The 22,305-nt window shown below is 42.2% G+C and overlaps 1 protein-coding gene across 3 annotated transcripts in view; it reads left to right on the forward strand.

Annotated features, from left to right (window-relative positions):
• The window catches only part of fbxw7 (F-box and WD repeat domain containing 7), a 191,613-nt gene that overhangs the window by 157,885 nt on the left and 11,423 nt on the right, over positions 1-22,305 (forward strand). For 2 of the 3 annotated variants that reach the window (XM_056279936.1, XM_056279937.1), the window contains exons 6-11: positions 12,399-12,481; positions 14,690-14,831; positions 17,600-17,734; positions 19,523-19,646; positions 19,870-20,006; positions 20,719-20,832. In XM_056279936.1, coding sequence (XP_056135911.1) covers positions 12,399-12,481; positions 14,690-14,831; positions 17,600-17,734; positions 19,523-19,646; positions 19,870-20,006; positions 20,719-20,832 — 735 coding nt within the window. Of the gene's footprint in view, positions 1-7,862; positions 7,934-12,398; positions 12,482-14,689; positions 14,832-17,599; positions 17,735-19,522; positions 19,647-19,869; positions 20,007-20,718; positions 20,833-22,305 lie in introns of those variants that run through there. The other variant, XM_056279938.1, reaches the window with a different exon arrangement.

The following is a 22,305-nucleotide window of genomic DNA, read 5'->3' on the forward strand; positions in this document are numbered from 1 at the left end:
CATGCCTCAACGGGTCAAAGCTGTTTTGATGGCACGAGGGGGACCTACACAATATTAGGCATGTGGTTTTAATGTTTTGGCTCATCTGTGTATACATGGGTTCACTTTTTCATTCATTAAATTAAGCAACACCTGCATTTTCTCTTTCATATCAAAACAAATTTGTATTTATTCCCAGTTAATTTTAACATCCTTGGATGGTTGAGAAAATTTCAAAAGACTTGCACTCAATTTTTCTCCATGACAAGTTCCATTGCTGTTGAATTGCATCAGTCATTTTCACCATCAAACTAGCCAAAATAAAGACAGTTTTTTTTCATGCTTTCTTTGATCATTCTTAAAGGAAAAGAAAATGTAATGCAAATGCATGCATAGGTTGGTAGCTTGTAACATTGAGAGCCCATAAGAAAAGTTTCAGCCACGTTTGACCATTAATGATAAAATTGTGAGGGATTTTTGTATTATAATTAATGCCACTAGGAGGCTGCCATGTCTGCTGACAAGAGCGACGTGTACTGTCACAGAGGGTCAATGCTAAGAAACCCCACAGGTGTTGATCTTTTAGTACAGAAGGGGCAAAATGCTTAAGCATAAGCTGACAGCAACTTTTCAGACAAGGTGACAGTGACTTGTAACGCAGCAAGTGCGATGTAGACTGATGGTGTCCATTAGTGCAGAAAAATAGTAAAAATAAAAACAAAATGAATGGTCTCTACAATCCCAGTGCTTCAGTTAATTCCCCTTGTAGCTTTCATATGTGAGCCCATGTGATGTCAGCGCATTTATGCAAGCAGTCTGGGGGATTTCTCCGATTATTCAAAATAGTTTCAGTGGCGGCAATTATGAAATTGGCGCTGATGAAAGAAATGTGCTTAAAAACTCTTGCTGAGACCGATACCCTGGTTGTGTGAACTCTTTTTCAGTCATTCACATGAATTGGTTAGTTTTTATTTAGACATAACTCCTACCCTGTATTGCCAGCCATAGCATTTCTTTGCAGTTATATTTGGCACTGAAAAGGTTGCCCATTCACTCCCATTGATGGCTCTGTATAGCGGAAATGGTAATTATCCCTAAAAGACGTAGAAAAGGGCTTCAGCTTTCAAAGAGACTGTGTTTGGACTTCATGTTGTGATTTGAAGGTCACACTTCTCAGTCTTATCATGTGGTCTTTTGTAACAGTAATGGCCACCACTTTCATCAGCCAACCAGTCAAGAATAGCGGAATAAAATGAGATCCGTGTTTTTATCTGGCAGCTCATATTTTCCCCTGCATTCTTTTCAGCTTGCCGTAAGCTGACTTGTCCATGTGAATTATCTTGATTTTTAAGTTGATTTTAATTTGATTTTACAGATGGTCCTATGATTAGGTTTTGGTCACCTCTCTTTCTATATTATATAAACATGTTTTATTGTAGTTAAGAGGAATATCTATTATTCACATATTGGTGTAAATATAACAATTAGTTCCTTAGCAAACTCTTCCTTGTATCAGAATTCCCTTTCATTGCGCTGTTAAGTTCGATGAAATGACCTTTACCAAAGGCTCTGCTAAGCTTCAAGATACCAGTATCTTGTATCGGTCCGATATTGTCCTCGTGTACTCATAATCGTACTCGTAAAACTGCAATACAACCGCACCCAATACCCGGCTAGACAATTCCAGCAGAAATTGTGAAAAGTGAGTGGTGCCCGTTTTTTTTTTTGGTTGCCATTATTATGGGAAAAGGAGAGGATATGGAGCCAGATAGACAATGCCGAGCGATGACCGAGGAGCAGATGAACACGTCAGTGTGTTATTTGTCCAAATGGAGCAAGAAATGACAAAGTTACAAGCGTGTCTAACTTTTTTTTTACCTTCCACACTGTGACAGTGTCGTGTGCGATTGTGTGCCAGCCGTGTTTTCTGCTTCACTTCTGCTTCAACATGGGAAAAACTACGTAGGACCGAGTAAAAAACAAAGACTTTATGTTTAAAAATGATTAAAATAAATGCCTCATTAAACCAGAGGCAATGCGATGCAGCAATGCAACCTTGTGGTTTTTTTGTTTTTTGTTTTTTTGTTTTTTATTCATGACACGTTAAAACTAGAGGAGTGCAGTCAGCAGAGTGCAGATCTCCGCCAGGCATACCTGTCTCCCATTCTCCGGTGCTCAAACTTGGCAACAAACCACCCCTATTTTTTGCCTACCGGGGGAAGGGAAATACACGCGCACACAGACAAAAAAAAAAAAACAAGACTCATATCCAAATATAATGTTTTGGTTTTGACGCTGTCGCTGTCTGATCTGACTCAACCGTAGATGTGAGTCGTGCATGCGCACGGTTGACTCGGATCAGGCAGGGACCGAAAGCAGCATTGGTCACGCGAGCTAGAGAGTGAATGAAGAGAGGGTGCGGCGATGGCGAGAACAAACATTTTTTTGAAGGTTTCGAATCACTGCAACCACGAGATGTTCTTCATCATAGTCATAACTATGCATAAAAATTTTTAGGCAGATAAGTCCAGTAGTTTGTGAGATTAACTGCGGACAGACACACACACACACACACACACACACACACACACACACACACACACACACACACACACACACACACACACACACACGTACATAACCAAACGCATAATCCTCTCCAGGCTACTGCCTGGCAGAGATGGCGAATCAATCAAATCAATGTGTATCCATGATCCTGGATACCAGTTAATATAGCCTACGCTTCCAGACCCTGCCAAGCCAACTGCATTATCAACTTGGCAAAACTCAATATGCACGCAGTGAAGCAGAAACAGCTGGCAAGCAACCACACACAACACAGACACAGTTGGTATAGCAGGTAAAAAAACAAAGTCCACTCCGCCCTGCCTACGTGATGTGCCGCGTCCGTGCCAGGCACATATGATAACATATCACTTCAGTTGTTCTGCTAGACTTGTATGTTGTACTGAATCTGCTAAAATGCGTTACAGGTTGAATGTCGGCAACATGTTGTATATTTGGTTTGTTACAGTCAGAAAGTGAGGAACATCTGACGAAAGTGAAACATGTTTTCAAAGCCATCGTCAGAACTGTAACGGTATTATTAAGTACTCGTATCGGTACTCGGTATCGGCAAGTACCCAAATGTAAGTACTTGTACTTGGTCTGAAAAAAAAAAAAGTGGAATCAGTGCATCGCTAAACAAATACTGCAAATTCTTTTTCAATTTATTTCCCGTTGACCCGATGTCACAGAGAAGATACCAGAGCCCATTACTTTAATATTCCTGTTGACCTGACCCCATCAAACATGCACTTCATTTTAGTCGCGTGGGTGGCTGTAGAATGTTAATTCAACCTCATGCAGATGATGCTATTATTGTGCTTTGTGAATACCATGATCCATGCTTTCCATATACATGCCCCCCCCCTCCCCTGCACCCCCACATACATGTCATCTGTCCAATTTGAAATGTGACTCACACTCTGCCATGGCTAAAAATCTATTGAGGAAGACTCCCCTGGTACCCCGTTTGTCACGGGGAACAATCGCACAATGACATGGCCCTGTTTAGTGATGCATCACTGCCCAAGAAGTATTTGCCTCCTACAAGTTCAGCGCCCCATTGTGAACGTTTGCTTAAAACAGCCTTTATTCTTTCGGAGTGTTATTGTTTTTCTTCTAACCACATCTGTTGTTTTGATTTTTTTTTAAAAGCCATATTCAAATATGTAATTTGACCAAAAAAAGGGTATAAGTGAGCTATGGTTCATTACTAACTACATCATTATTTATTCACTCCCTCGTTCGTTTACAGCTCGGTTACAAACGTCCATGTTGTCTATGTGTGCGAGAGATCACATTAGACAGCCTTTACATATGCCCACCAACTATTCACTGCACAGCAATGCAAGAAGAGGGTGTATCCGCACATTTATTTCCATTCCTAATACTGTTACCCAAGTAGCTCACATCTGATGCCACGCACCCAAAATATTATTTTTATGAAGGACAAAAATGGGATGCGGGATGAAGTTGCTCCGAAGGGGATGATTTGTGAAGCTTTGTGTCGGGTTAGCAGGGCTCTGGATTTGATAAACAGAAGGTCAGCGCCAGGGAAAGGCCTGTTAATGCTTTACAGAGTGGCAGAAGGGGATCGACAAAGGAGGCCACGGCCTATTCAAAGGCCGCAACGCAACCCCTTTTGCATGCCGAGCATTCCAATGTGCTGTGTAAAGGTTGGGCCAGCAGAGAGGAGCAAAGAGGGTTTTCTCATGAGGGTCACCTCAAACAAAACCAAAACCGTCCTGTCTGCTCCACCCCAGTCTCCCTAACTTTGAATGTTGTTTTGTACTGCGGGGGCAATAGAGATGAAAGAAAGCCGCTGTGAGAAAGGGCTGCATTATCTGTGACCCTACACCTGTCCGGTATTCTCAGACTCGACTACTAAAAAGTAAAACCAACCGCATTTGGTTCCATACTTAATAGATATTGTATCTTATCTTTTACATTTTTTTTTCATTTTGTTTTACACTTTTTTCTTTTTCTGAAGCACAAGATGCTGCAGCATCCCCTTCATCGTGGCAATTGTTTATTTACGTAATTAAAACTAAAATGTAAATACGGACGTTGTGTGATCATGATCTCACAAAGGTTCATTGTTTGGTCCAGTTATAGACAATGGTTTCAGGAATCTTGCCAAGTGTTACCTTTCATTTCTAAAGCCCTCAAGTTCCCACTTAAGTCTGGATGATGAAATAATTAAAGGGATAGGCCTTGAGTGTCTGTTAAGATGTGAGAACCTGCTACACGCCAACAAATGAATAGAGCCCTTCCCATGAGCCTTTATTGTCTTTGGCTTTCTTTTTTTTTTTTGTTTTTTTGGTTTGGGTAATCTACGCTGTAAATGGTGTCAACATAAAAAAAATGAATGACTGTATTCTGAAGCGGTTTTCTAGTCCTAGGACACAAAGTACTTTATTCTGAAATAACTGCATCACATTACAGTACGGGCAAATTAAGAGCTAACTCCTATACAGCCCAAGATAAGGTGGTGTTACATGTTTTGTAACATGATAACAAATAGCTTAATATCACATGTCTTAAGCCTTATATTGAAGGTTTGAGAAACCAGTTTGTGCACTAGTTTGCCCTAGTTGCTAAACCCCATTACGTATTGTTGAATTATATACACATCTACATTTAGGGAAGTCCCAACAACTGCTTGACAGTGGCAGCAGGTTATTACAGTTTTTCTCAATTGCTTTTGAGCAATTCCTGCAACATTTTCTACTTTCTCAAAACTAAGTGCAAGTATTTAGTGCAACACTATACCTGAAAAAGTCCCGTAAACATTCAAATGTTACACATTTCAAAATTAAATACATTTTCCCATGATGCAACAGTGTCATCAAATGGAAATACGTGTATCACTGCTTAGATAAAGACGGGCAATATGCTAAGTAGCATCAATTTGATGTGGTCAACCCTGAATGCACCTTCTGTTATCTGGCATACCATAGTTACTTACTTTAGTTAGGCTGTGGTCCAAACTGTTGTGATGTAAAGGAAAATACTGTAAGGACACTGTAAATGTGACTAACATCTCACGGGTCATTCAGTCTCCCGTCTCTGGCCGCAACACTTATCCACATCACAGTGGATTTTGTTCCTTGTAATGCATAGAGGGAAAAGATTTTCTTGTATGCCGCACCCTGCATACCACCACGCTTTCAAACACCCCTTCATCTCACAAGACCAAGTTTTCTGCCCTTGTACGACAACTGCTTGCTCTTGCTCCATTTTCAACTACACAATTTGCTGGTAACCTTGCAGTACACAGTATATGTGCTCATGAGAATTGATTGCTGATCATTTGCACTTGTGAGGTGGGGTTGATGGCTTGCTTCTGAATGTGAGAAGATGAGCTAATCTGTATTTCCTCATGGGTTAAAGGTTCCTGTCGCTGCAGCAGATTTCCATTGTGGAGACATGAAAATGATCAGTCCTATGATCGGTGTAGATTCAGTGAGAATTTTTGAATTGGGGGAGCAGAGACTTTACTGATATAGGCCAACATAGCTAAGGTAAATATGCCTGCATGTAGTAGCAACAGAGGGGGAAAAAGTGTAGTTACTGTGACTTTACTCGCCATCCAGGAAGTTCAAGGCAGTCAAAACATTTTTGTTTTTGTCTTTGAGGCCAGTGTGTTACACTACGGGAGTCTCAACATAACTACCAGGAAAACGCTATTTTATGCCACTGATTTGTGTCCACTACACTAAATGCTAACACTTTCAAATGGACACACAAATTAGTATGTAATTGTAAGTATGCTACAAGCAATATGACCCCAATATACATGCTGTATATGTATGTATAAATGCATACTTGTGCACACAGCCAGAAAATATTAAGGTGCAAGGCAAATATTGCAAAACTACAATGAAAGTAAATTTGGTGACTTCAAAAAAAAGTTAGTGATTTTATGTCATATAGGTGGAATAAATTTGTCATGTTTATTTTCCTCTACTGGTTTTCTTACTTGATAACAAGGAGGCCCTTTGAAAATGTGGTTTCTTGAGTTCTAGTTCAAGTAATACTTTTTTGCACAGTGAATCCATGTGCACTGTCCAAAAATGTGTCCTTTTGTGATTATTTATTGCCTAGATCTGCAGTTTCAAGGTTGGGATTTGTCACATAGTTGGCTATCCAATTTTTGAGTTGATAAACAGGTGCACGGGGCGTACATCACTTGCACTGCATGGTACCATGCCAAGTGGACCATAAGGCCGGCTATATCTTGTCACCTAGGTGTATCCCAGTGTAGAGCTGAAGTGTATAATATTTGATATTTTGCACTCCAAAAACCCCATGGAAAGGGCTTTTCCCCCCTCCTGTGCTTTGAAATTGCTCTGACAAATTTTGTTCGTCAGCTAAACTCCAACAGCTATGCAGTTTTAATAATTGCCCTTAGTAATAAGGGGGGGGGCATTTCCAAGGGACTGTTGAGGAGGGGGAGTTTTTGGGCGGGGCACATGCGTTAAAGGGTAATGTTTAGGTTCCGCAACAAGTTTGAGGACGCTTTAACGACCATGTGAGCAGTGCAAAAGAAAAAACAAGTGGGTCCCCAGCCCGCGTCCCCCCCCCCACCGCTCGTCTATTATGCATTTCTTCCCCGATGTCCTGTTGATATAATTGATGCGCTGCGCATGCTGTTGGATGTTGGACTGCACCATTCTCCTCCTCTCCATCGGGGAGGATGTAATCGGATCTCGGGCGTAGCAGAGCGCTGTGCGGCCCCTGAAGAGGGCATGGCTCCGCGCTCTAACCGCCCCCCCCACCCCCACCCCCACCACCTTTTTTTTCTCCTCATCTCTTCTCCCCTGCTCATTATGCTCTCTCTCCGCGTCTCTCTCGCGCTCTCTCTCTCTCGCTCGCGCTCTCTCTCTTTCTCTCTCTCGCTCCCTCTCTCTCGCGCTCTCGCTCTCTCTCACAGTCCTGCGAGGAGGCAGTCGGTGCTACAAGCGTTGCGGGGCTCTTGCGTCGCGTCGTCCTCGTCTTCGTCGGGGCTTTCTGTTTTCTCCCTCTTCCTCCCTCTCTCTCCCTCTCTTCCTCCGGGTCGCTGTTCCGTTCCGTCGGCCCGCTGTGCTCCGCGCGACGCGGCGGGGCTTTCGCTCAGCCGGGGTTTGACGTCCCGGACGCGCTCACGGCCGGCCCCCGGGTGACGTGCCCAAGCAATGTTCACATCACAGACGGCGTCGCCGGGTTCACCTGAGAGTACGCTGCCCTCGCGCCGTCGCCACAGCCGTCCCGCCGCGCGCACCTATCAGGACTTCAACGCGTTTCACTGAAGGAGGCGGGGGCGGGGGGGGGTGAAGCAGCCCGCACGCGCACACACCGGCCCGCAAGGATGGGGTTCTACGGCACTTTAAAGATGATATTCTATAAAGTAAGTGGCATGTGTCGGCTGTTTGAAGCCGCGGTCGTCTTGTAGCGTCTGTCTCGTTGTGGTCGGTCTGTGGCGTTCTGACTTGGCGCCTGAGATTTTTTTATTTTATTTTATTTTTATTTTTATGGTTTTTTTTTTTTGGCTCGTTCTTCCCAGGCGTTATTGTTTTTTGACGCGCCTCCCCAACAGCAGATTGTGCGACCGCTGCAGAGAATAAACAGCCTCGCAGCAGCAGCAGCAGCAGCACCCCCCCCCCATGAATGCGTTTTAATGCCGTTGCCATATGTTACTTTATTAGCTAAGATGTGGTGACGGGATTCTGTGTTAAACCAGCGCCGTTGACCAGGGTTTAGGTTATTAGTCTTATTTTTTTTCTCTTCTGCGTGTGACTAAAAATGGAAGGTTTGTTATAGTTTAGGGGATACTGTGGCGTAACACTAGCGAGGTGTGCTCGGATGCTGTATTTCCACACACTGTCATTTAGAATTGCCTTGAAAAGCTCATTGCATCCAAGTCCATGGGGCTTCTGCCTGCACCTGCACATCAGGCAGGAGTGTTCTCCTCCCTTTGACATAGTTTACAGCATATCCCGTGTAAAAGCATAAAATGAAGTAAAAAAAAAAAACCCCACAGACGACCACAAATGAATGTTGTTAGTTATGCCTTTGCACACACACACACACACAGTCTGCAACGTGTACGTCTACGTTTAAATCTGCAGGTTGAATGATGGCAGGGGCACATTCGCAGTTTGCAGTGCTATTATGCTCAGTTACGCAGTGGCTATTTGTTCAGTCCAAACGCTACGACTGGGTGTTGAGATCCGGTGAGCTGCCAGTCGGGCACAGCTTATTCCCCAGATCGTGCACTTGAGGCTTCACCCACAGATAATAGGTCACTGTGTCAGGCTGTATAAGGTAGAATATCCTCAAGCATGAACGATGAGCTACGCCAGATCCCAGCAAGAAATCCATGCTGTACTGTCTTGAGGCATGCCCAGTAATGCTGTAATGCCCGTGACACCAAATAGATTTGAGCACTTTGGTCATTTTTTGGGGGGGGGGGGGAGTGGAGACTTTGTCATTTTGTAAAAGAGAGAGTGTGTGTGTGGGTGGCGTTGTCTAAGTATTGACTAAATGAATTGTGCTGCATGAAGCAAACTGTGATAAGTACGTTAGAAAAGGAGAACCACCCGGCATGAAGATCTCAGTAGAAATTCTCAACACGGTTGTCGACATGAATCCCCCGCCCTTCTCATGTCCACAGTACATTGTTATCACTTCGTTCCTGGAAGGGATTCTGCAGCTATTTGTGACTGCCTGGAACATATTATGTAAACTAACTGGTGAACCACTTTGTTTTTATTTGCCCGAAAACTAAGAAGGGGAGTGGGGGGGGGGGTTTGGGGAAATTAAATCGCTCGGATTTCGCTCAGTGAGAATGAGATTTGGCTCCTTTGTTTTGCTATGTGCATTGCAGTATGGTAGCCAATTTCACAATGTTTAATTCATCTAGTCACTGTCTTCTAAGAAAAATCCCATGTGGCTTGTCGGCCTACAGGGTGTTTGTTTGTTGTTTGCGTGTGTTCTTCTTTTTATCATTTGCTCATATCATAGCATATCCTTGTTTTAAAGCTACCCCCCCCCCAGAGACTATCCTCCTTTCAATGCTCTTATTGGCGTCTGCATGCAGAAAATGAAAACAACACTGCCCATCTTTTTGTTTTGTTTTTTTAAAAGCTAAACTATGATCCACCCTGTACGTTGGTTATAGTTTAAATCTGGATATGTTTCTCGTGATCAACTCAAAAAAAATGATTGCATGTTTGCATGGTAGTAAATTAATAAAGGGGCAACAATACAAAACGGTTTTCAAATAACTCGCATGAAAGGATGCAGTAACTGTTTCAACATGTCACGGCATTAACATCGGAATAATTACCATCTTTAAAATGTCACGCTCTCTCTCTCTCTCTCTCTCTTTCTCTCTGCGTCCATCTGTCCTTTCCTCCTGGGCAGTTGGGCAAGCCAGACAAAGTTGGACAACAAGTGACTAATTTAGTAGCGGGTCACACACACACACACACACACATATTCTCCTCTCATATCCGATTACTGTTTCCTGGGCTGAAAGGCAAGAGGATGGTTGAGCGCTGTTTTTCAATGACTACCCTCATCCTGATGGTTCATCTCTGCCACTTGCGCACACACACACACACACACACACACACACACACACACAGCCACTGATGTACACACACACCCTTGCACTCCATGGTTGTTGAACTTCCACTGCAGTGAGACCGCTGTTGGGATAACACGGTAGTCGGGTTAGATTTAGACGTGATTCAGCGTTGTTGCATTTTTGTCCACCTTTCAAACATTTAGCTGAGATTTATTTTGAAACCTCTTTCTCAAGGTCTCTGTGCAAGTGGTAGATCTGTGTATGTATTTGCTTATATTGCCCTCATATCTTCTAGAATTTTTATTGATGGTTGCCTTGATCTGACACCACCTCCTTGATCTCACACTGCCGACTGTCTCTCTCTCGCTCTCGCTCTCTGCATTTGATTCTCAGTCAGTCCCATGGCAGCTCTTGACAGGAGCTGGTATGGTTTCACTGATTTCCCCTGGGGTATGTCACCAGTCCCCCGTCAGTCTAATGACCATAGAAAATCGGTCTTAGATTCGTAGGCCTATGATAAACTCTTTTACGGGTTGATGTGCTTGGTATATTCAGACCAGTCTGTCTCTGTTTGCCAATCATTTGATTTTTGATGTTTCTTTCTTCCAGTGTGTATTGACTGTGGTTGTAAGAAGCCTTTATTGTCGCAGTGGTTCCCTTTTTTTCTTATTGGTCAGCAATTCAGTCGGCAACAAACATATTTAATTTTAATTTACTCATTTGTTCTGAACTATTTTTTGGTTCAGCGTTGCCTTTTCACACGGTATTATTGTTAAGAATACCATATGCTCGTGGTGGTAAAATGGTGAGGGAGAAATTTGGAGGATTTGGCTCCACACTATCACACACATGCACATTCTCTCTCTCTCTCTCTCTCTCTCTCTCTCTCTCTCTCTCTCTCTCTCTCTCTCTCTCACACACACACACACAGACAAAAAACACAAAAGTAGGCATAATGAGAGACACGACTGTCATCTGGTAATCGTAATAAAAATGTGTTCCTTCTTTACAAAGCGTAGAGTTCAAAGATTGACAGGTCTGTCGTTGTTTGCAAATACAGTTTCATTCAAATTTGGTTTAGGGCTTAGCCAATGGAAAGCCTATTTACTGGCCTAGCCTGTTTAGTAATTAATTAACGGTGATAGGTGGGGTGCCAGAACATAAATGGGAGGGAACAAGCAAAGGTAGTATCCATCCATTATCCAAGCCGCTTATCCCAATTGGGGTTGCGGGGATGCCAGAGCCTATCCCAGCAGTCACTGGGCGCCAGGCGGGGAGACACCCTGGCCGCCAGTCCATCACAGGGCGCTAAGGTAGCAGTTGGAGTTAAAGGATATGCCTTGCACAAACCTGTAGTCGGAGTCCATTGTTTTCACAGCTGTGTTGTGATGATGACGTTGAAGCTCTGCGTCGCAGTAGGCATAGATTGGGTGTGTGCACATTCTTGTCTGGTTGAAGAAAGCAGCAATCATTAAGTATGAGGCTACTTTAGTTTTCCTCCACAGGCATCCCTTTAATTAAGATAAACAGGACATGCTGCGACAAAGTTGTTTTGTGTGTGTGAAACGTTGAAGGTTTTGGGCCTGTGCATGCTTTGAGCCATATCTTAACGTTTATTCACCTTTTTTCCGTTATCACGTTCCTGTTGCTTATTCATTTCCACTCTGAGCTGGCATGGGCCTCCAAAAGTTGGGACTGTGGTTAGAGTTGGGGAAACCGGTGTAGAGCAAGCCACAGCATCTCTTTTGTACACGATTAAACACTGTCTTTCGGTTCTTTTATCCATAATGACGACCGAAGCTGTATGACCTTTTGATTAACAGTGGAGCTTGTTGAGAAATTAGCAGCTCACCACCTTCACACATAGGATCAGTGTCCTTTCCACGTTGAGATTTTGACCAGATTTTGGTCGGTATTGTGTGAAAGCCGAACCAACATGGAAGTTCTTACCTAAGGAAAAGCACATTTTTTTTGCGTTTGGACTGCCAGTTTCTTTAAGAAAGTTACTTTTCTGTGTAATCACAATTTGTTAGGCTGTGTTAATTTCAAGAACTGGTTTGTCGCTGTCAGAATTGAGATGATTCATTTCTGGCACTTTTGAAAGGCAGAACCAGTATGATTATTGTAAAAACTGGCATGTTCAACCAATCCTATATAGTGTATTTTAGCACACTTTACTTTTTGGCACAGCGTAGTAAGAATTACTCTATGATTTGTGTTAATGTGATCCTCTCCTAAGTTTCTTTTTCTTTTTTGCCTTTTTCCTGTCTTTGAATTCCAGATGAAGAGAAAGTTGGACCATGGTCCCGAGGTCCGATCTTTCCCTTCCGGAAAAAAGCCCTGTAAAGGCCCCGATTATCCAAGGTAAAACAAAACGCATAATACGCACCAACTCCTCCAAATGCTCAAAGGAAATAATGACAAATCTAAGTCTTCCTTTAGGAACCCCCCCACAGGACGGAAATATGGTTAAGGCTATCAAAGTGAAGGAGCTAGGGATATGAATACATAGATACCTTATCTATCTTTACAGATATAGAAAGAAAATTGAATGATGATTAATGACATTGGAAGTAACCGTTATATTGGCGCCATCCATTTGGCAGTCCTAGATGCTATTCAGACTGAATAATGTATGTATCCACATGAAGACGTGGGCTCTCGGGGAAACGTATGAAAATCATCTCATATGCTTTACAGTCTGCTTCAGCACAGCCTCTTCACAGGCAACGTTGACGTGTGCGTTGCTCCGTCTATCTGCCACCCCATTAAAAATTGAATCTGTTATGAAGTAGACAAAAGCTCTCTATTCTCCTATAGCGAAGCAGAATCAAAAGTGCTAAGGTTGTCAACTGGATGGTTTTCTCCCAGCTGCCCCTAAATTGGGAGGGTGCCGTTTGAAGTCCTGCACTGCCCTCAAGGTTCCTGTATCTAGCAAAGGGGAGGATTAAAATGAACACACATCTTTAGACTGTATGAAGCTTGAAGTCTGTGAAAAGAATGTTCTTTCTTTTCAGGAATATAAAACTCAGTCAAATGACATTTACAGATTTCCCTGTCTTGCTAATGCTACTACCATCTATGAATCCAACTGAACTTTTGATTTTATTTGTTTAGACGCTTTATTTCATTTTGTCTATAAATGGCAGTGTCCCTTGAAAAGTCTCTAAAAATCACTTGCCACCTGCTTTCTCATGATGTTATGCATTTATGAAACATTTCCTTATCTGAATTAAGAGGTTTTGACCAACATTAACGCCATGTAGTGGGACAAAGCTTTGCAAATTCAACACTTGGTTACATTAATGGGTATTATCCAAAAACTTAAGTGAAATCCTTTTGAATATTCAATTTCAGAACAACAGACACAATTAATATACTTCATCACGTCAAAGACAAAATGCTGAGGATGAATAAACTTGACAGTATCTTGTGCTAGTAGCAGTTATTTAAGAAAAGATATCAAAATAAGTGAGAAAATTAGGTTAAACTAAGTATGACAGTAATATCTAATATTCAGATATGTATTGTGATATAAAAGGAAAAACCGAGGAAATCCAGCATTTCTTATTGACTTCTCTCTTGTTAACTGCTTAAAGATTGAAGTTTTGACAGCAGCTAGCTATCCTCAGCTAAATAAAGCTGCTGCAGCCATTAAAACTGCTCAGAGCCTTTTATGGCTGATGTTCTGCAACTGTTCAGAACCTATACATATTGAGGTTAGCGCCTGTGTTCATTCTTATTTGCTCTGATCGTCATATTCCAAAGTTCAGGAACATTACACGTCAGTAAATTGACATGAAAAAAATGTATAGGTGAAATAAAACAGACCTGTGTTGGCTTTCATGATTTAATAATGATACAGCAATCTGATACAAAATGCCCTGAAACACATGCCTTGATAGCTTAGCAAATGTGACTTGGACATAGACTTAGACGCTAACGTCAACGTCATTGGTAATTTAGCTTACAACTATGAATGATTGGCAAATTCATTGACCGAGTATGGAAAGAAAATTATTACAGAATGCCTCCCAGGTATTCGACACACACATATGTGTAAGTTCATTAAAGGAAACACTCAACGGTAGGGAAAGTGCTCAACAAACACGGAGCAAAATGTGTATATTTGATATATTATCTTTATTTATATATTTATTTATTTATGTATTTATTTTTTGCCACTGCTAGAACCCCCCCTTTTAGTGGCACACTTGCCCATTAAGTTCTGTACCCTTGCTTCCACATGTATTTTGTGGACTTCCTGAGGTGGGTTTTCCAACCAGATGTCTTTATTGCCCTTAACTAGATTACTGTTAACTAAAGCACATCAAGATACTAAGATACAAAAACAAAAAAAATGTCCGGCTAAATTCAGTCCAACCTGATTAAAGAAACAATTAGGGGGTTATAGATTGTAGGAATGGGCAAACCGCAGTGTCTTGTCTGAGAAGTAGAATTTGAGTTTAAATAGGGTACAGCTGTCAACACACAAACACACACACACACACATATATATATATAATTGTTTGTCAAGCTCTCTCATTTTTTGTTTCATTGTATCAATTGCAGCCCAACAGGAATTGTCCCATGCCCAGCCACCCCCACCACTTTTGGACACATCAGAACAGCCAATGGCCAGGGGCAACAAAGACGGCGTATCACCTCCATCCAGCCACCCACGGGTCTCCAAGAATGGCTCCGAACATTTCAGGTAAATTTTTAACAGCACAGCAGTATTTTTCTTCACTCTGTCCATCTCTTGTCTCCCATGAGTGCCTCTAAGCCCTCGAGCAAAAGCTCATCAAAAAGCAGATGTTGTGCCTAATCAATGTTCATTTAGTCTCACAGATAATTGCTCTTGTTGTCCCAGCCCACCACATTACCATGGCCATTGTAGCGTGCAGTTAGAATTAGCCTTACCTGTTCAGCGTAAAAAGCAGATTGCATTCTTCCAGTTCAGACTCAGTCATAGAGACGTAGTCTTTCACGATCCTCTGAGATCCATCATTTTGTTTATAGCAGAGAGCTCATGACTATGTTTTCCCTTTCCATCTTCAAGTTCTGTGGTATTTGACTTTATAATGGATTTAGAGCACCACAGTGGTCATGCAGCACAGGCTCTTACAAAAGCAATGCAGCCCTGAGGCTGTTAGAAAAGTTATTCCATGCTAGTGGTTTCAGAACCAGTGGTTTCACTGCCATTATCATGTGTTTTTTTTAAAATTTCAGTGTTTTGGCTTTCAAGTCTTGTAGATACAGTCAGGCAGATATACATAATCATAATTGACACCGTTAAGCAACTTTTTAGGGTTGAATGATTAATTTGACCCTACGCTCATGTATTATTTTGGCAAGCTCTCTCTTTCATAGTACAAGCTCAGCATAGCCTCATACCGCTGCAATGAAACATTTTGTCTGTTGAATTTAATTATGTTGTGCATGTTTTGATTGGCACTCTGTAGACACAGTTAATCCTTTTTATTTGTTTGTTTTTAGGCTGTAGATATAACACAAAGCTCCCCAGCAATGCATGACAATGTTTCACTTCCACCAAACTGAGAACAAACACCTGATGACAAGCTGCCCTGTCCTACCCCTCTGTACAGCAGCTGACACTGCATGCACTCTGAAAACGTGTTGATCTTTACTGACTCACCTTCATGTCTTGTGCAGTGGTACGATATTTTTTCATGCTTTAAGGAGGCCAGACAGATTAATGGAATGTGTGTTTGTGTGTTGTCTGCTTCCTTACCAACAAGACAGATGTCTTTGACCTAAAAATCCAGGCTACTCAAAACCAAACTTCAGGTGTCCTTTTCTAGACATTCCCTAACCAGGGTCTCGCATGTAGGACCTGCTGCATTTGAGTCTAATCCAAAGTAGTAGTCTGGAAAGGTTCACTTGCTGTCTAATAAAACTTGTCTTGTAGTTTTGTCTTCTTATTTCAGGGATGAGAGATTTCAACAGATTCTACTTGTCTTAATGAAGTAGGTAGACTGTGTACAGGAATTTTCTAACAAATCAAGACTGAGCATAAAAACCAGGGGAGACTATTGGTTGATGTGAACTACACTACTGTGTAACTAATAGCAAGGAGCTCAGACTCCATATTTAACACAGAGATAGAAGGAGCAGTGCCGTTGGCCAATATGCTGCTAAATCTATACATCTTTGCTGCCTATGCAGTCCAAACAACCTTAGGTCCTTGCAAGTGAATGATTCAGCACAAGCTCTAACTGCATTTTTAAAAAATTATTATACTGTGCACACGTCACTTTTTTCATTCATATTGTTTATAGCTGTTGGCTTTTAAGGTATGAAAAATGGACTTTGGGAGGTTTAAATAAGCAGACTCCTTGCGTTTGCTTGAAATAGGTCTTATTTCTCCTTGAACGTCATAATGATGGTATTAGATTCGAGATTGAATATAATAATATTCAAGTATTCAAGATTCATGCATTACAAATATTCGAGATTCAAGTATTACACCACTTATAATTAACAACCTGTCCTAATGATGAAACATTTGCACAGCAAAGCAACTCTAAATGTGGCTGTGGGAGTGAATTGCTCTGTATTAAAGGTAAACAACAGCCAATTTACTGGTCTGTTTCAAAGCATGTTTGTTCTGGATGCAACTTTACATTTAAGCAACACATTTTCCCATCGTCCCTAAAGCGTAGAGAAGAACTATTTAAAAAAAATCTTTTAAACAGGTACCAAATTGGAAAGGCGAAGGAGGCGTTTTAAACTGAACAGAAATACTGAACACAAACTGGATCCTTCTTTAACAAACAAGTGATTTCATTGTCGACTAAAAAGTTAGCCAGTAGCGTAAACAAATTATTCCTCCTGTCCCTGGGTTGAAAGTGCATTTACAGTGTTTTAAAGTGCATTTACACGGTGGCATAAGTAATGACAGAGCATTGGGAAGTAGCTCTTGGCTGATCTCACTTATGGTAGGCAACAGAGCTCTCTTTAAACCCCTGATTACCTCCAGACCCGGCACCTCAAGCTAGAGCCTTGAACTGCCAAATTACAGGTGGTTTGCATATGCCACATTTTCCATCCAACCCCACACCCTGTAATTATTGTTTGATTTTCGTGCCTCTCCATAAGAAAAACAACTGCATTCATGGTGCTTGGTCCAGTACACAGTAATGCGCCGTAGCTAGCTTGGAAAAAAAAGCTGAATATTAACCTCATATAAATTCCCCCACAGAACTGTGTTGTATTTCATAGAAGCAGGTACTTGATGTGTAAACAACCCTCTAGTGTTTTTGCTAAAAGAGGAGGGCATGTGCCTCGGGCAAAACATGCATGACAGAAACCTAGTATGAGCACTCGACACATTAGGATTCCTGATAAAAGCTTTCTAAAGTACTCCATGTAATATGCCCATTAATAGTAAGGCATAAAAGTTCACACAAGCACAGTTTTATCTTTTTGTAATAATACTCTCTGCCCCGTGTATTGCAGAGCTGGAGTGGCCCAGAGAAGCTGCTGGCGCTGGATGAGTTGATTGACAGCTGCGAGCCCACACAAGTCAAGCACATGATGCAGGTGATTGAGCCACAGTTTCAGCGAGACTTCATCTCCCTGCTGCCCAAAGAGGTGAGTTTCAAAATTATAATCCCCCCCCAACCCCCAGTGCTTTTTTTTTTTCGGAGTTCTTTTCAGTTGAGTTGGGCTTCTGAATGAGTGTTGCTCTAAGGCAGGTGATATCCTTCACGGGCCTCTCTCTCGTCACATTCTTACCCTACAGTACTCAAGGGAAACAAACAGCGTGTTTAGTAGAGCTGTATTCACATATGCATTGCTAACCTGAACTTTTCTTTTATCTATCTCTTGCGGCACGGTGGCGCAGTGGTTAGCGCTGTCGCCTCACAGCAAGAAGGTCCTGGGTTCGAACCCCTGGGTTGTCCAACCTTGGGGGTCATCCCAGATTGTCCTCTGTGTGGAGTTTGCATGTTCACCCCGTGTCTGCGGTGGATTTTCTCCGGGTGCTCCGGTTTCCCCCACCATCAAAAAGACATGCATGTTAGGGTTAATACTCCTGTCTGTGCCCCTGACCGAGGCATGGCAAGACAAACTGGAGTTGGTCCCTGGGCGCTGCATGGTGGCTGCCCACTGCTTCTAGCTACACAGCTAGGATGGGGTAAATGCAGAGAGGAATTTCCCCACAGGGATTAATATAGTATACTGAAAAAATACAAATAAACATTACACAGTGGAGCTGTATGTGAGAACGCAAATGTCCGAATTAAACGGACCGGCCATTATATGGACTTTACCCACCCAGCTCCCTAGTACAAAGTCCATGTAATTTCAGACTGAGCCGATGTGAGAATACAGCAGGTCAGTCGTTTTTTTGTTTTTTTTTTTTGCTCTCCACGCTTTCATTAATATTGCGGATATGTCCAAATACATGTAGTATTGATATCAACCCAAAAACAATCATCGTTATGGCTAAGTCGGTAGCCTTGTCCATCATCTCCGTCATGTCCTGCCTCCTGCACACTCTACCTAGGCGCCACCCCTCATCTAAACTAAATGGAGTATTTCCAGTAGGTGAGAAACGTGTCTGATACGGACTATCTCCTTTTGGGTTAATTAGCATTAGACATGTGAAAGAGCAACTTGGGACATTGTCCGAAGTTTACATGTGAATATGGCTTAGGTGTTTGTTTTTGCCCAGGACATAATCTAGTTTTGAGGCTCTACAAGGTTAAATAAACAATTCTTCCAAAGCAACCTTTAATCATCATATTCGGTGGCCCTTAACACCTTAACCACGCCTGGCAGTTGTGGGATAATTAGGTAGATTGGTGGGAGGTAGGGACATGTGAGATTTAATTGTGTCAGTAGCACTACTTCCCCTGAGCAAACCCCACAAACTTTTGAGCCAGTCTGTATTCAGGTTAGAGTATGAGAAAAGCCCAAGCTCTCTTCTTTCATTTTGTTTTTTCTTCAGTGATTCTCTCCTCCCCTGCTGCCCCCCCACACCCCCACCCTTCATTATCTTACTCACTCTTCCTTTTTTTAATCCTCTCCCTCTGTCTGAATTAGCTGCTGAAGAGATGTTGGGTTACCAGGGTAAAGTAATTTCAACAGGACAATCCTCAGAGCCATTCTGTAGACTTGGTTGAAAAGAGGACTAGGGACTCGGTTATATCGCTGACACAAGGAACAATCATTGACTTTGGGCTTTTAATAGGTCTCCAGTGTTTTGAATATCTCCGCCTTCTGGGTAAAATGTGCTTTTAGGCGACTAAATGTGTCAGTTTATGATGCTCTTCAGTGGGCCATAAGAAAATCCAAATGTTGAGTTTTAAAAACCTTCAAATATACATTCCTTCTCTTGATTTACCTCCTGCGTCACTTCTTTATATCCTTCAACAGCTGGCTTTGCATGTGCTGTCATTCCTGGAACCGAAAGACCTACTCCAAGCAGCCCAGACATGTCGCTACTGGCGCATTTTAGCCGAAGACAACCTGCTGTGGAGGGAGAAGTGCAGGGAGGAGGGTGAGTACCAAATCTTTTCAACTGGCATTTGCTGTCAGCCATTGGGAGAACTTAAACAGGCAAAAGGGCCTGTTCTGCTTAATGTTACAGTTAAAATCTGTATGATAATTATTTTTAAATACATCTTTTAAAGTAAGAATGTTTTCAGTAAATTCTTGGAAGTGTTTTTCCTACAGTTAACAATTTAGCTAATTTAGCTTGTCCTCTCTCAACCTGTCAACAGGCATTGATGAGCCCTTGCCTCTCAAGAAAAGGAAAATAGTCAAGCCAGGCTTCACCCACAGCCCCTGGAAGAGTGCCTACATCAGGCAACATAGGATCGACACCAACTGGAGGAGAGGGGACCTCAAATCACCCAAGGTAGATTTATCTTCAAACCTAAATCCAGCCCCTTCCCAACAAGTTGGCCTCATTACATCTCAGCTGCCTGCTTGATGCTGAACCCTTATAGGTTTGATATTAACTTGCTTTGAAGCCTGGCAGTTCGATAAGGCTCTGAAGTGTCGAGCTGAATAAAAGCTAGTGATGGGTCAGTTCCATGCTCAATGGTATGGCATGGAATTATAAATGAGCTTGAGAACAGGATGACTTATTCTTTCTCCCTATTAAATAGAGGATCCATCTGTCCTCTGACTGTTCACAAGGATGCAGTAAAGCATGACTAGCATGGAAGAGTGAACTTCTTAATGTGCCATGTGTGCCTTTGCGCAATTAGAAAAGGCCAAAGCACCTTTCAATTTCCAGTGATTTAAGTGGGGTGACTGTGCTCTTCACACTCCTTTGCATATTCAGCTTGCACTGGTGTTTGCTGAGTTTGCAGTTTTCTGACCCAGTATCAGCCAGCAGTGTCTAAACACACACGTACACACTTTCACAGACATACACTGTTCCACTGAAAGTGCTGTGTACACCCACAGCACTTGATGACATTTGCCTCTCCTCTTCTTTGTCCTTTGATTTATTAAACACTGCAGCCTTGTCATTGTTCACCTCCGTTCTTGACATTTGCTCTGTCATTCTGCTCCCCACCATCTTTTTCCATTTTATTCTCATCTTCTCTCTACCCTCAAAGGTGCTGAAAGGTCATGACGACCATGTGATCACCTGCCTCCAGTTCTGTGGCAATCGCATTGTCAGTGGCTCTGATGACAACACGCTCAAAGTCTGGTCAGCAGTCACAGGAAAGGTAAAAGCAAGCCACAATTTTAACTTCAGCAGTCTTTGTTTCACCCCAGTCTTTCTGGCTCATTTCACTGCATCTTTGTTATTACTGCGCTGACAGACTGTAATGGACTATTTAATATCTAAAAACTTTGTTAACCGTGGCAACTTCTTCTGACTTGAATTAAAGGTGAATGAGTCCCCTAGATTTTTTTTATTTTTTATGCTTGACTATATCGATGGCTGTCAGTGGTAGCATGTTGTTTATTCAAGAATATAATGCACCACAATGATTAGCTGCCTATTGGACTGTTCATTCATATGAAATCTTTACCTGATAGCTAGTAAGGGCTGATATTTGCACTTAACACATAATTTGCCCGTGGCATGACTTCCTCCCCATACATTTAATTATTTTGCAGAGCCATGGCTTGCTACACGACGTTGTTAGTATTCATAGCTGAGACTGATGCAGTGACACAAACCATGTGCTGCTGCTTTATGGGGGTCTGTTAAAAAAGCCTGGTTGTGGTGTTAGTTGAAATGCAGCATTCAAGAGATGTCCACAGGATGCCTCCATTTCCACTAGACTGGACTCCATTTTGACCGGGGCTCTCTATAAATTCCCCTCCTCGGGGCACAGTTCTTGCACAATTCTACCTCATTTGGCTAAATTACACAGACAAGAAAGAAAAAAACACCCTTGAGAGGAATCGATGTTTTACATCATCACACAGCACTAGATTCCATTTTGCACTGCCCGTGAAGGACCAAAGAGGGACAGTACGAGCATGTTGTTCATTGCTGCAGAGTTTCCTTCATAGGGATGGGAGAGTTGGCATGGAGCCAAGAGGTGATTAAACCCATATCAGTCACAGTATTTGCTGATCTGAATAGATCTGGCCAAGGTCATCTGATACGTAGCTACAGAGCATGGATGGTATATCCTCCACAGTTAGGGTACTATCTGGAAGGCGTGCCCCAGGTTAAAGCTTCGGTGTGTGTCATGTTGGATGATGGAGGTCAGTGCATGCTTTTTATAATACTAAATTGGGTTATTAGGACTGTATTGGAAAGCCATCCCTTAACAAATGTGTTGTCCTGAAGACTACCAAAGCAGAACCTTGCTAGAAATGGGCTGCGGTCATAATGATTATTTGTAACTTATATCAGGAGTAAAAAAGAAAAAAAAAGATAAGCCTAAATGGGTTTTAATGTGGCACCTGTATTCAAGGCACATCTCTCTCACTTCCCCTTCTAATTTAGCAGAGTTTCCTTAACACACCGCAGAAAATTACTCAGCAGAGAGGAATGGCCAGTTAAGCCTCGTAGGCCATTTTGTTCTGAAGCAGCTGTTGATGCCCACAGACCCATAAAGCAAAGTACAAAGGGATTACAAGCCGGAGAATTTATTTTTTTCTTTTCTGCTGTCAACGTTGTTTATAGTCATCACCAAAGACGGTTTTCCCCTGCTGGGGGTCTGTCTATACAGGATGCA

Source organism: Lampris incognitus, chromosome 5, assembly GCF_029633865.1.
Source record: "Lampris incognitus isolate fLamInc1 chromosome 5, fLamInc1.hap2, whole genome shotgun sequence".
NCBI classification, from domain to species: domain Eukaryota; kingdom Metazoa; phylum Chordata; class Actinopteri; order Lampriformes; family Lampridae; genus Lampris; species Lampris incognitus.